Raw genomic sequence first — 14,308 nt, forward strand, 5'->3', positions numbered from 1 at the left:
TTGCCCTGCACCAGGCCCTGTTTAGCTCGTTTCATTCATCTTAATGGGGAAACTGAGGCACAGAACGGTTAGAGTGGACCCTGGGCCGCCGAGCTGCCAAGGGCTCTGAGCCCTGCCTCAGAGGCGCCTCCAGGCCCGGGACCCAGCCTGAGCACAGGAGACGATGTCCCGTCCGGTCCGACCCGGGGTGTGAGTTTGTGCCGCGCCTTTCGCCTTTCGGACGGGCAGTGACGGCTCCTGTGCCCACAGGACAGAAGCTGCTGGACTCGCTGGCGGAGACGTGGGACTTCTTCTTCAGCGACGTGCTGCCCACCCTGCAGGCCATCTTCTACCCAGTGCAGGTGAGCAGCCCGACGCCCCGGGCCCCCAGGCCACGGTGACTGCCCAGCCTGGCCTCACTCAGACTGCCCGGCCTGGCCTGGGGAGGAACACCCTTCTGCCCCTCGCTGCCTTTGCGGGCTGTCTACACCCGTAGCACAGCCAGGCGTGCTGCCTCTGGCCCTCTCAGAACCTGCTTCCCACCCACAAGATGGAAATAAGGCAGCTCCTTCCTAAGAGCCCTACAAAGCCTGAGCAGCATATAGTAGGCCGTGCTCAGCGCACAGTAGGGGCTCTGTGTGTGACAGGTCGGTGGGTCCCTGCCCCTGTGTCTGGGGTCACCCGTGACTGGTGGGCGTTGTACATTCTGTGTCCACAGGGCAAGGAGCCATCGGTGCGCCAGCTGGCCCTGCTGCACTTCCGCAACACCATCACCCTCAGCGTGAAGCTGGAGGACGCGCTGGCCCGCGCCCACGCCCGCGTGCCCCCCGCCATCGTGCAGATGCTGCTGGTGCTACAGGTGGGCACCCGGCCGGGCTCGGGCAGATGGTGTCTCGGGCCAGACCCCCAGCGGCAGCGCCTAGGCGAGGACCTGGGTCCACATGAGTCACGGACCGGATGCTGTCAGGAGGAACCTGGGGCGGGGAGTGAGCGGGAGCAGGAACGCAGCTGGCACACCAGGGGGCGGGGCACTGGGCAGAGCCCGGGGTTCGGGGGAGGTCCGGGGAGTGTGACCAGGACCAGCGTTATCCCTCCTGGGCAGGGCGGGGCCTTCCACCTCCTCAGTCAGCCCCTGGGGCTGTGGGCCGCCTCCCCCACGCCCCACGGCAGTCCCGACATCTCTGGTGGGGAGGCTTTCATCCGAGGGGCAGCTGCGAGCGGCTGGCAGCCACACTCCTGGCAGCTGGGGGGTGAGTGGCCTGCCCAAGACGGGGTCTGACGGGCCACCAGCAGCCTCCACTGCCACTCGGCCTTTCTGCCTCACCCCGGGCCCCGTGCAGGCCCGGCAGCCGGCACTGTGCTGGCTCAGCTCAGTGTCACACGACCGGGGCGGCACCGGCAGGGAAACCGCGTCCCCGCCGGGAGCCGCTGGCGTGCAGCTAGCAAGGCCAGCAGCCCGGCCACCCGCGTCCGGCGGCTCTGAAGCCCCGCTCACTGTCTGGATCCCCTGCGCGTGGGAATCCGGCTCACGCAGGGTCAGTGGGGTGGGCCTGCGGCCAGGCAGCCGGGAAGATCCCAGAGCAAGGGGGCTGGTGACGGGGGGCTGCCGTCCCGGGCGGCACTGCTGGCAGCTGAGGCGGCCCGGCAGCTCCGGGGGCAGCAGGCCGGCCAAGCGGGATTTCGAGGTGTCAGGTCAGACCTGGCCGGGTGGAAGCTGGGGGCCTCGGCAGGACTTTGTCTCTCGAGCCGCTTTTCTCGTGTGGAGTGAGGCCGCCTATTGGCAGGCAGGTTCAGGGATAACGGGGAGAAATCGGATGCAAAGCCCCCAATATGCCCCTGGGAGCAGGTGCCACACGGCTGGGCTTTAGAGCCAAGGAATAAGGTCCCACCTTGATCCCAGGAGCCCCTTCCTGTGGGTGGCCAGCTGGGTGGTGCTGCCCCCTGGTGGCCACCGTGCCTCATGCAGCTTTCTGGGCTTGGCCCCCTGGGCACCCAGGCTGTCCTTCCTGCTCCTTGTGGGTGCCTCCCCAAACCACAAGGTTCTGCCGCTGCCCCACCCCCACTTGGCCCACACTTTGAATGACCTTGTCCCAGTGAACTTGTCCCCACTGCTTTCAAGTTCCAGATGGATCTGAAGTCACAGCTGCTAGTCAGCATGTGTTGAGGACCTACTGTGCGCCCTGTGCTTCACCTGCAGAGTCACGGTTCCTTCTCAGGGGATCCCAGGAGCCAGGGAGCAGCCCTGCCTCTGAGTGCACACAAAGCATGCAGCCCCTGGGCCCCCATTTCCTCTTTGCAATGGGAACAGAGAGCAGACTCCAGAAACAAGTTCTGGAAATGAAATGACATAAAGTTCATGAGAAGCCCAGCACAGCTCGGTGGTGTCATACTCGTTCCCGGCACTGCTGCTGGGGATGGAGAAGGACCAGGGAAGTCTGGGGTCCTTTACGTTCATCCGGATGACGGACAGACGGGCCATCCAATGAATCCCACCCCCTCCTTGTCCAAGCACAGCTGGGTCTGCGGGGTCTGTAGTGATGTCCTTTTTCATTTCTGACCTAGTGGTTTGTGTCTTTCTTTGTTAGCCTGGCTAGAGGATTATTAAATTTATTGACCTTTTCAAAGGACTAGCTTTTGATTTTGTTGATTTTTCTCTGTTGATTCCCGTTTTCAGTTTCATTGATTTCTGCTCTGATTGTTACGTTTTTTTTCTTCTGCTCACTTCAGACTTCATCTGCTCTTCTTTGTGGAAGCTGGTTATTGATTTTGGATTTTTCGCTTTTCTAATATACCCACTCAGTGCTATAAATTCCCCTCTAAACACTGTTTTTGATGCATTTCACCAATTTGGATGTTATATCTACGCTTATTTCAAAATCTCTTAAAATAGTTCCTGCGATTTCTTCTTTGACTCGGGTACGATTTACAAGTGAGTTGTTTGATCTCCATGTATTTGGGGATTTTCCCAGTTCTCTTTCTGTTACTGATTCCTGGTGACATTTCACAGGGACCTGAGAGCAGACGTTGTGTGCTTTATACTTTTTAAAATGTGCTAAGATGTGTTTTCTGGTCCCGAGTGGGGTCTGTTTGGTGAATGCTCCAGGGGCTGGAGAAGGATGTGTCTTCCGTTCCTGGAGGAGCTGGGGTATGGGCGTCAGTTACGCCCGGCGGGTTGCTGGCGGTGTCGGGTCAGCTGCGTCCCGTGATTCCTGCGGCAGGACCATGGGTCTGAGAGGGGTGCAGCGTCTCCGCTGGGAGGGCAGCTTCGCGTTTCTCCCTGCACTTCCGTTAGCTTTTCCCTCCGTCGCTTGCTGCTCTGCTGTCAGGCGCATGTGCGTGAAGGGCTGTATGGCGTCTGAGAGCACTGGCCCCTTTGCCGTTAGGTACGGACCTCTTCTCCCTGTCACGTGCCTTGGTCTGCAGTCTCCCTGTCTGAAACTGACACCGCTCCTGCTTTCTTCCCGTCAGTGGTCGCTGGCTCAGCGTCCTCCCTTCCTGTTCATCCACGCGTGTCTTTGTAGTGTGAGTGGGTTTCCTGAGGGCAGCGGAGTGGGGTTCTCTTGCTGTCATGGACTGTCATTGATCGTCACCCTGAGTGTATCTTGTTCCTTACTGACTGACAGCCCTGAGGAGTGATGTCATTCATTCATTCAGCCATTCACCCATCCATCCATCCATCCATTCATTCATTCATATATCATTCATTCAGAAAGCACTCACTACATGCCAGCTGAGTGCCGCCCCCTGCGGGGGTCCTGGGGACACAGCTTGCCCCTGATCAGCAGGCCCCAGGCCGTCCTGTGCGCAGCCTCATTCCTCAGGCTTTGGCTCGGATGAAACCGGAGGAGGAGGAGAACCCAGGAGGGGCCAGGAAGGCGCTGGCTGAGACCCCTCAGGGGGAGCAGGGGGAGCACCGAGGGGGCGGGCAGCTGTCCGGTGGACGGGCCTTGGATGTGGACCAGGCCTGGCCCACGGGGCAGCCTTTCCCGCCTGCAGCGCCCCACGGGCGGGGAGTGAGGACGGCCGGGGGAATGAGCTTGCTCCTGCAGGATGTCCAGAGCCTCCAGGGAGCCGCGATGGGGACCCTCCGAGGGGCGGACTGCAGGATGCCCAACTGCACGCGGCCACAGGGTCCTTTTCCCCCGGGCACCACGGCCGCCCAGACCCACAGCTGCCGGGGACAGAGCAGAGGGGCTGGGAGGAGGGCAGGGTGTTGGCGGTGGCTGTGAGCCGAGCCCTGGGTGAGCGGCCGGGCCTGCTGTGGGTGACCCTCTGCCTCTCCCCCTCGCAGGGCGTGCACGAGTCCCGCGGCGTGACCAAGGACTACCTGCGCCTGGAGACGCTGGTCCAGAAGGTGGTGTCGCCCTACCTGGGCACCTACGGCCTCTACTCCAGCGAGGGCTCCTTCACACACTCCTGCATCCTGGGTAGGGGTCGCCGGGGCCTTGGGCGGGCGCAGGCGACTGCTGGTCCCACCCACCTCTGCCCAGGCCCGGGCCGTGTGCCTGGCCCTGGTCACTCTGAGATGGGTCACCTGGGGCCCCTCCTTCAAGGGCTGAGGGGGGGCAGTGGGCAGACACGGTAGTGGTGTGTGACAGCTCCCCTGAGAGCCCAGCGGCGTCCTCTGTCCCCGAGGAGTCAGATCCGTGCTCAGTCCTGGGAGTCAGGAGTTGGCCGGGCAGAGTGTACAGCACGTACCCGAGCCCCAGAAATCCGCGCTCACCTGGGGAGTCCCAGGGAGGAGTGGGGGTGGGGGTGGGGGTGCTGGCGTCCTGGGCTGCCTGGCATGGCCACAGAAACCAGCTCATTGCTCCTTTAACGGACAGCCCACGGGTTTACTCCTCAATGGGAACTGAGCACCTACTGTGCGCCTGTGCCTGTCCTGGTCCTGGGGGTTCAGTCGAGACCAAGCCCCACCCTCAGGCTCTCGTCCGCCAGGAAAGGCAGACCAATGAGTGCACAGTCCCCAGATAAGTCCCCAAGGGGACGTGTGCCCGGTGACCTGAAGGCTGTGGGCTGGGAGCTCAGGGGAGGAGGAGCCTGACCCTGGAGGTGGAGGGGGGACATCCCGGCCCCAGCGAGGGGACAGCAGTGTAAGGAACGCCCTCATCCTGCGCCCCCCCCCCCCCCACCTGCCGGGCACGTCTCAGCTCCGGGAACCCTAGCGGCTGGGGGGGAACCCTGAGATGAGGCCCTGGATGACCCGCAGGGTGAGGGCAGGGTGAGGGCGGAGCCTGCCTCTGGTCCAGGAAGGCCTCTGAGCAGCTCCGCACACTCAGCCCTGCCACCTGGTGGCACTCTGTGGAACTGCGGGTCCTGAGTGGGAGCGGAGACCTCCCGGGCCCCCCAGGGCTCCTGGGACACGGAATAAACCCCAGCCCTGACCTCATGCCGAAGGGCCCTGGCTACTTGCCCCGGTGTGGCACGCCCCCCGGACCTGTGGACCCCCCCGTGGGCTTGTCGTTCTCCCGCGCCCTCCCCCGTGCGCACATCGAGACTCCAGCCCTGAGGACGGGCTCTGATCTGCCCAGGAGAGCGCTGGTGCGGAGCTGTGTTGACTAGCACAGGGGGACACGTGACAGTTGTCTTAACTCCCAGCCCCCACCTGCCTGAGCAGGTCTCCACGCCCACGCAGGACCTGCAGCTCCACGGAGCCCCTCGGAGGAGATGGGAGGTGGGGGCCCCATTGCTCTTCCCGCCCCCGGCCTCTCGCCGGGCGGCCTCTCCCGTGCCCGGCCTGTGCGCTCAGGAGGAGCTGCGGGATCTGGAGGAGGAAGGGCCTGGGACACCCGGGTGCCGCGGTTTGCCCCGTGGCCACCCCGTCCGCCTCCCCTGGCCTCCAGCCTGACCCTGTCCGTCCGTCTGTCCGTCCGCAGAGAAGCACCTGCTGCGCCGCTCCCGCTCGGGGGACGCCCTGGCCAAGAACCCGGTGGTGCGCTCCAAGAGCTACAACACGCCGCTGCTGAACCCCGTGGCCGAGCACGAGGCCGAGGGCACGGCGGCCGGGGGCGCGGGCATCCGCCGACACTCCGTCTCCGAGATGACGTCCTGCCCCGACGCGCCCGGCCAGGGCCCCGCGGGGGACTGCCCACCCTCCCCGGGCGCCCAGTCGGGGCCCTGCCCCAGCAGACTGTACCCCCCGTCGCAGCCCCCGGAGCCCGGGCCCGCCTGCGGCTCGCCGCCCTCCTCCAGCCCCGAGCACCTGGTGGACCGGATCCTGGAGTCCGTGGACTCAGACTCCGAAGGCATCTTCATTGACTTTGGCCGGCGCAGCGGGTCCGGCGCCTCGGAGTTTGAGGGGGTCCGGGGGCGGCAGAGCATCGTGTGAAGGCCGCGCGTTTTTTACGGAGCCCCAGTGAGTGCCTGCCTGTGTGTGTGTGTGTGCGTGTGCGTGTGCGTGTGCGTGTGTGTGTGTGGTTTTTACTCCGGCCCAGCCGGTCCCCGGTCAGCCTCGGCCACTGCAGCATCTCCCTCTTGGTTGGAAAAACCATCGCTGCTCCCCTCCCCCGGCCCCAGTGCCACTCTGTTCTGGGGCGTCTGCGCCCGGGGCTTCTCCTGCCTCCTGCAGGTCACCGGGTGCACGGGCCACCCTCACGTGCGGAGGATGGGCATCACCACACTCCACCCAGCACGCCGTGCCCACACCCGCGGAGACTGTGACTGGCCATTGGCCAGGCCCCAGAAGGACCCTCAGACCCACCTGCCACCTCCCCACTCCCCACAGCACACCCTGTGGGTGACTGTCCCAGACCCTGGGCGCCGCCTACCCTCACTTGCCGTGGGCAGGACGAGGGAGGAATAAAACTTGTCAGCCCTGCTCGTGGTGGAGTGAGCTCCCTCTCACGGACACTAATCCTGGGCATCAGGCCCCACCCTCGTGACCTCATTTAACCTTAGAGACCCCACCTCCAAACACAACTCCACGGGGGTGAGGGCTTCAGGAGGAATTCAGGGGACACAGTTCACTCCATGGTGCTCTGGTGGGTGATGGGCCCATTCCTCAAACAGCGACACCCCCAGGCCCGTTCTGGAAGCCGAGGGTCACCGTGGAGCAGGAGCCCAGCCGGGTCACTGGAGCCTCCTACCCATGCTCCCCCTCCCCCTCCCCCCATGAAGAGGTGGCATCTAGGAAAACACAGGAGCCTTCCGAGCATCCTGACCACCTGCTGAGTTTACATTTGTTTGGGGGTACGTATGTGCACCCCAAAATGCCCTTGGACCGGGGTGCCCTCTGGAGCTTATTGATTTCTAGAGAGAGGAAGGGAGAGGAGAAACATGGATGTGAGAGGGAAACATGGAGCATGTGCCTCATGCACGCCCCCTAGTGGAGCATGTGTCCTGCACTGGCATGGAACGGGCAACCTTTAGGGCACTGGGTGATGCCCAACCCACTGAGCCACCCCTTCCAGGGCTAAACTGCACATACACAAGGCCAAGTGCGCTGGTTTTGAATGAACACCCGGGCGAGTGTTTTAGAAGTGAACTTACTGATGTAATCATGTCAAACTGGCGATGTCCAGCCCCAGGAAGCCCCGTTCATCTCCCAGTCACCGCCTCCTAGATGGACAGAGACTGAATGGGGCCGGCAGGAGGGACCCGGGGTGGGGCGGAGTGTCCTCGGGGCCTTGAACAAGCTTGGCTGTCACCTGTTGTGCAGTGGCCTTCTCTCCGCCCCCTCACAGCTCAGGGCCCCCAGTGCCCTGTGGGGGTGAACCCAGGTTCCACAGGATGCATTTCTCTGCCAGACTGGCCTCGGGGTAACCTTCTCCGGAGATCTCAGACAGCCATCCCCAAACTTGCAAATCCCAATTCCTGATGCACAAAATACACAGGAACCCCGACAGCCCCAGGCCTTCACCCCTCCCCCAAGCCTGCCCCAGGGGACTCTCACCCTTCGACCCCTTTCTGCCTCGGTGCCTTTGCTCAGACGCTTCCCTCTGCTCCCCTCTCCTCTTCCCTCCTGGCAAATTCTCACTGAACCTCCAAGGCCCAGCTACCATGTGGGGCTGTCTCCGGCCCTCGGTCTTGTCCCCACTGAACACCTGCCTGCCTCCCCCTCCCCCCAGGAACTCTCACTGCATCACGGCCTGCTCCAGCCTGTGTGCCTCCCTCACTGGGCTGGACGGCGGGCTCCCTGGAGGCAGCCTCCTGCTCTCTCGTCTCAGAGACACCGGGGCCTGGGAGGCAGGAGGTGCCGGAGGCGTCAGCTTCTCCTCGCGTTCTAGCCACACCCGGTCCAGCAGGATCGCCAGGGAGCACTTCACCTGTGGCTGATGCACCCAAGCGACTGAATTTGTTTTATTTTCCGCTTTTAAAACCTAAATTTACGAACCGAAACCACGTGCCATGCTTTCCCAGTAAACACGGTGTATTGTTTTGGTAGGATTACATTTCACTTCAGCCGACGAGTATTATCTGGATTGAGATGCGTTTTCAGAGCAAAAGGTTTCGAAGACGGAGGGAAGAAAAGAATAAATTCTCTTATAATACTTTTCTATATTTATGACAAGTCATAATGGTAATATTTTGGATTTACTGAGTTAGATAAAATCCATTATTGAAGATAGTCTCATTTTCTGGCTGGAAATTTAAAAAGTAACGTAGAGGCTTGCTTTATATTTCTATTGGACCGTGAGGTTCTCCATTTGAAGGGCGGAGGGGAGGTGCCTGGTAGACGTGGAGCAGGCGGGCGCTAGGCAGCCTTGGTGAACGGGGCGGGGCATTTCAGGGGCTGGAAGCAGCCTGCCAGCTCTCAGCCTGACAAGGCGTCCGCAAGGCCCACGCCCGAGGCCACATGACCAGGAGCAGGGTCCACAGTGCAGGAGGTGACGATCAGCTGCCGCCACCCGGGAGGGCGTTTTCTGTGCTGGGTCTTGCATCTAGAGTGCCACCGACCCCCGGGACCAGGGTCAGAGGACCTGGGACCCGGGCTGAGACACCGTGGCAGGAGGTCCTGTTTGGGGTCCTGGGTACCCGTCTCTGCAGGGCTGCCCCAGGCAGAGGGGGCGAGTCAGCTCCGGCTCTCAGAAGGCTGGGCTGGAACCAGCAGTCGAGGGGACGGGGAGGAACATTCTAGCAGTCAGCCCTGCCTCGTGGGAAGGAGGGCTCCTCACCAGCAAGGCTGGCCGAGGGCGGGGTGATGGGAAGGGGACTTGAGGATGAACTGGGTCCTTAGCGGTCCCCCGGGCCCCGCGGGGTCTCAGGCGGAGCCCCTCCGAGGCGGGCCCAGCCGGGTGAGCGGGTCCTGGGCTTCCTCCGATGCGGTCGGGTCCCTCCCAGGGTTCAGAGCCATCACAGCCTCTGACCGCGCCCGGCTGGGCCCCCTGCACGCGGCCCCAGTGACCTGCCTGCAGGTGAGTCAGTGCAGGAGGGACAGAGACAGGGCCTCGGTCACCTGGGCTTTCCCTGGGTCCATGCTACCCACCACCGGCTCTGCCCTCCCTGGCCCCCTGCTGCTCCCACCCCAGCTCACAGAGGTGGCCCTGCTCAGCCACACGGAGTCCGTACCAGCTGGTGAGTGCACAGTGCTCTGTCCTGGCCCTGCCTCCCCCTGCACCCACACCCTCCGAGCCGGGCTCCTCACAGCACGGTGCACCCCTGCCCAGGGAGAGGGGCGCCGTGAGGGTAACCCCATCCCTCTCACACGCACACATGCGCAGTGCTCCTCATTGGAGGCAGGGACTGGGCTCCCAGAATGGCCATGGATGCTGGCCACTGAGCCCAGCCGTCCAGACCCAGCCTCCTGGCCCTCGGCTGCCCTCCCCTGAAACCGGACACAATGGGTCCAGGCCGCCTGTCACTCCTGGAGCCACTGAAGCAGAGACGGGGCTCAATTGCAAAGGAGTGTCTATTCCAATCCTGCCGGCAGGATGGGGAGCATCGGGTCAAGACACTTGGCAGATCTGGGCTCCAGTCCCTTCAGCTGGGACATGGGCATAAGGCCCGGCTTCACCGGACTGGGAGGGCGGCTGGGAAGCCCTGTGCTCGGGGCCCGGCCCTGGAAAGGCCCCTGACACGCACTGGCCACCCTCTCCTCCTCCCTGGGACCATGAGGAGTTGGGTGCTGAGGGAGCCCTGGGAGCATCCCCTCCCCCCTCCTGGCCTCTCTGTCTGGGTCTGGGCCTCTCTCTGCCCTGAACACACCAGCAGCTCTGCTGGCCGCGCGTCCGTGTGTCCAGAGCAGCTCTGGTCCAGGTGTCTCGTGGCAAAGCCTCTGAGCCGTGGCCTGAGGACTTTGATCAGTGTCTGTGGGCGGCTTCTCCTCGGCTCCTCAGAGTGGGACCTGGGTCTGCCCCCTGCCCCCTGCCCGCCTCCCATGGAGCTGGGCTGCCTGTTTCTGTCCACCTCCCGGGACAGCGTGTTCCTGGCACAAGCACCTCCTGTGCACCGGGCTCCATGCTGGGCCTGGGCCTTGGGGAGGGGCCACCCGGCCCCACCAGCCTGTGCTGCAGGCGGACAGGACGCTGCGCACCCACAGGACAAGCTTCCTAGTGCTTGTTGTGCCCCACAAACTGCCCCCCCTTTTCCACAGAGTGACCGAGGCCCCAGCAGCTCATGGCCACTCCGCCTCTTCTCCATCGACCGATGGACAACCATCCACAGGACACCCAGGGCCCGTGTGTGTGTTAAGTCGGACCTCATTCTTACAAAGGTTGCAGATCAATTTCCCGACTTGCAGGTGGGGGACTGCGGCCCAGAGGGGCAGTGACTTCTCTCAAGCAGAGGCCTCTGCGGGCCCCAGGGAGCCGCGAGTCCAGCTCTCCAGTCTGGGTCTCGGGTTCTGGGGGAAACGCTCTGGGGAGATGCTGACCCACTAGGAGCCCGTGAGGCAGCCCAGATGGAGCTGGAGCTGGGGGCGGGGAGGGGCAGGTTCTGTCTGCTTCCGGGCTGGGGGCAGGGAGGGGCAGGTTCTGTCTGCTGCCGGGTCTGGGGGCCGCCAGCCGCTCCTTCTCCTCCTGTTTCCCAGGCGCCTGGGCCTGTGGCTCTCTGACCCCATGTGTAAACCCCAGGCTCATGTCTCCTTCGCTCAGACTCTCCAGCCAGCGGCCTTTGCCACAGAAACCTTTGCTCAATAGTCCTGCAGGTAGAGGGAAGGATAGATGGCGCTAGAGATTGATTTTCTGGAGCAATAATTAGGTTGGGACACCATGTCTCTTTACTCCTAAATATCTCGGTGTTTTTCCTAAGAGCAAGGACTTCGCAAACTTGGAAAGTGTACCATCAACACAGTGCTATTGTTGCATTCTCAGCTCACACGTACATTTTGTCAATTGTCCCTTCAGGCCAAGTTCAAGTCAAGAGCCAGGGATGCACTAAGTTGCCATGTCCCTTTAGTCTCCTTTAGACTGCCCTTGTCTTTCTTTCTTTCTTTTAAATATATACTTTTACTGATTTCAGAGAGGAAGGGAGAGAGAGATGGAAATATTAATGATGAGAGAGAATCACTGATTGGCTACCTCCTGCATGCTCCCTACTGGGGATCGAGCCTGCAACCTGGGCATGTGCCCTTGACCAGAATTGAACCTGGGACCCTTCAGTCTGCAGGCCAACACTCTATCCACTGAGCCAAACCGGCTAGGGCTAAACTGCCTTTGTCTTTCATGATCTTAACTTTTTTCAAGTGCCCTGGCCTGGGTGTTAAGGTGGTTAGAGCGTTGGCCCTCACACTGAAGGGCCGTGGATTAGATTCCCAGGTTGGTGGATTGCGGGTTCGATGCCTGGCCCCAGTCAGGGCACTTGCAGGAGGCAACCAATCCATGTGTCTCTCTCACATTGATGTTTCTCTCCCTTTCTTGCTCTTTCTCTTCCTCTCTCCCCCTCTCCCTTCACCTCTTTCTTAAAATTAATGGGAAAAATACCCGTGGATGAGGATTAACCAAAAAGAAAAGAAAAGGGTACAGGCAAGTTATTTAGTAGAATGTCCCTTAACCGTATTTAATCCCTTAAATTATGTTTCTTCATAATTTCACTCAAGTTATGCATCTTCGCCCAGAATTCTACAGAAGTGATGTGCATTGGTTTCCTGTTGCCGTTGTAACAAACGATCTCAGGTTTCCTGGGTCACAGTGTGGGCGGTCGCAGTCTGCAGCGGGTTCACTGGGTCACAGTCACAGTGTCCGCGGGGCCGCCTTCCTTCTGGAGCCCTTAGGGAGAACCCCCTCCCTGCCTTTAGAGGTGCCCACATTCCTTGGCTCGTGGCCCCTTCCTCATCTTCAAAGTCAGCTCTGCGGGATCTTTAGACACCTTTGCCTCCCTCTCTACAATTACATGCCCCCCGCCCAGGTAATGGAGAATAACCTCCCTATATTTAAGATCCTTAATTTAATCACATCTTTGTCAAAAAGATGTTTGACACGTAAGATAACATGTTCCCAGATTCTGAGTGTCAGGATGGGGACATCTTTGGAGGGTCACTCAGTCTTTCACATACGTGTCCTCCTTCGGGGATCGTATCTGGAGGCATGTGATGTTCGTCTGCCCCATTATTGTGGCTATATAAATGTGATACTTGTTATGGTTGTATTTGCAAGGTTAGCCCACTGTAACCTATTTTTTACTTTTGTAATTAATAGTCAATGTGAGGGCGATACTCTGAAACCAGGTCAATATCCTGTACCTGCCTCTATTGATGAGTATTGGCTAACGCCTTTATTATCAAGAATCTTGCAAAGGGATTGTCCATTCTCTACGGTGATCACTAAGCACTTAACATAGGGGAGAGCTTTGCCTTCTGCTCCTTGTATTTACTCCTTCATCTCATTTATTGACTCGCAGACTCCTCTGGTGCATGGGGGACGCTCAATCCACTGAGCCTCGCCGGCCGGGCTAGACTCTGATTCCATGAACAATCTGTTATTCAAATGATGTGTTTTGGTCCCACACTGTCCCAGAGTTAGCCAAGCTGGCTCCCGAATCCTTTGGACACGTTCCCATCATTCCTTCAGCACTTGCTTCCTGCCGTCCCGTGTTCCAGGCTCGCCTTGTGCTTGTCCTGCTCGGCCCTGCAATCAGTCATTCCCCCAGAGTCTTCCCCTGTTTGTGTGGAATGGTGTTTAGAAACCAAGGTCTTGGTGCTGGGTGTGCTCACTCCTTTTGGGCTTCTAGGCCCTGTCAGAGGACAGAGCTTCGGGATATCAGTAAAACTCAACAAGAGTAACTGACACACAGCAACAGCTGTTTCTCTCTTTGTCCATCTATACCCACCAGGAAGTGGGGAGCAGACGCGTCATTCCTCCAGAACAAACCTGGGAGGTTATGGACAACAGCCACCGGATGTCTGCAGGAATGTCAGGAAGCCACAGCACCAGTCTACAGGAATAAAAGCAGACAGACAGACAGACACACGCATGCGCGCGCACACACACACACACACACACACACACACAGTGTCAGCAGGAAGATGAGCCAAATGAAGAGAACCAAACAAAAGCTGAACGAAAGGCAGCCAGCTTTACAACAAGGCCCCTTGTGCCACTAAACTGCGGGGCTCACGTCTAATCCCAATCGGATAAATCCTCAGAAGGTGGGTTCGGACAAGCCACACTAAAAGCCCCAAACTTCGGCCGCTCTTTAGTCAGGAAAGCTCCAGGGGTTTCCATGGGAATCACAGGAGAAGGCTGGATTTCCCGGATTCTGCTTGTCCGAGGCAAGATGCCTGAAGCTTGGAGTGGAGACACCACCCCCTCCTCCAGCCCAACTGCACATGGCCACATGCAAGTCCAGCAGAGGAAGCCGGACCACGGCCTCCACAGACTCCCTGCCCCTGGACACTAAAGGACCCAACACCTGGCCCCTTTTTTTTTTAAGCTGAGTGAAGGCACAGAACTCTTTTTAATTTTTAAGATAGATTTCAGAGAGGAAGGGAGACAGAGAGAGATAGAAACATCAATGATGAAGAAACACATGAGAGAGAAACCAAGATGCCGGCATAGGTAAACACCAGAGTTTGCTGCCTCGAACAACCACTTCTAAAATACAACTAAAAGACGGAACGGACATCACCCAGAACCACAGGAAGGCTGGCTGAGTGGCAATTCTACAAGTAGAAGGAAAGAGAAAAGCATACCGAGACTCAGAGGAGGTGTAGTGCGGAAGTAAAATACTAAGGTACAGAGGCGCATGTGGAGCGGGCTGGTGGCTGTGGGTGCGGTTGTCGTTTTCAATCGGGAGGGAGTCTCAGGCTCTGAGCTCCAGTTCCGGGCGAGTTTCTGGGGACCTAGACTCATACGGGAGAAGCAGGACTGTCTGGCATAGGTCGGAACTTGAGGGCAGCTTTCTCTCGGAGGTACTTGCAGCAATTGCTGGGACACTGAGAAGTGGGGCCTCTGAA

The 14,308-nt window shown here is 60.0% G+C and overlaps 1 protein-coding gene across 6 annotated transcripts in view; it reads left to right on the top strand.

Moving 5' to 3' along the window:
* Positions 1 to 8,478, top strand: part of PRR5 (proline rich 5) — a 48,356-nt gene extending 39,878 nt beyond the window's left edge. For 4 of the 6 annotated variants that reach the window (XM_070411278.1, XM_070411277.1, XM_070411276.1 and 1 more), the window contains 4 exons: positions 250 to 341; positions 698 to 838; positions 4,271 to 4,406; positions 5,856 to 8,478. In XM_070411278.1, coding sequence (XP_070267379.1) covers positions 250 to 341; positions 698 to 838; positions 4,271 to 4,406; positions 5,856 to 6,307 — 821 coding nt within the window. In that variant the 3' untranslated portion in view covers positions 6,308 to 8,478. The remainder of the gene's footprint in view (positions 1 to 249; positions 342 to 697; positions 839 to 4,270; positions 4,407 to 5,855) is intronic. The other 2 variants (XR_011470876.1, XM_070411279.1) reach the window with 2 other exon arrangements.
* Positions 8,479 to 14,308: the final 5,830 nt, after the last annotated feature.

Source organism: Myotis yumanensis, unplaced genomic scaffold, assembly GCF_028538775.1.
Source record: "Myotis yumanensis isolate MYYU_CA2020_CCGP unplaced genomic scaffold, mMyoYum1.0.hap1 SCAF_3, whole genome shotgun sequence".
Taxonomy (NCBI): domain Eukaryota; kingdom Metazoa; phylum Chordata; class Mammalia; order Chiroptera; family Vespertilionidae; genus Myotis; species Myotis yumanensis.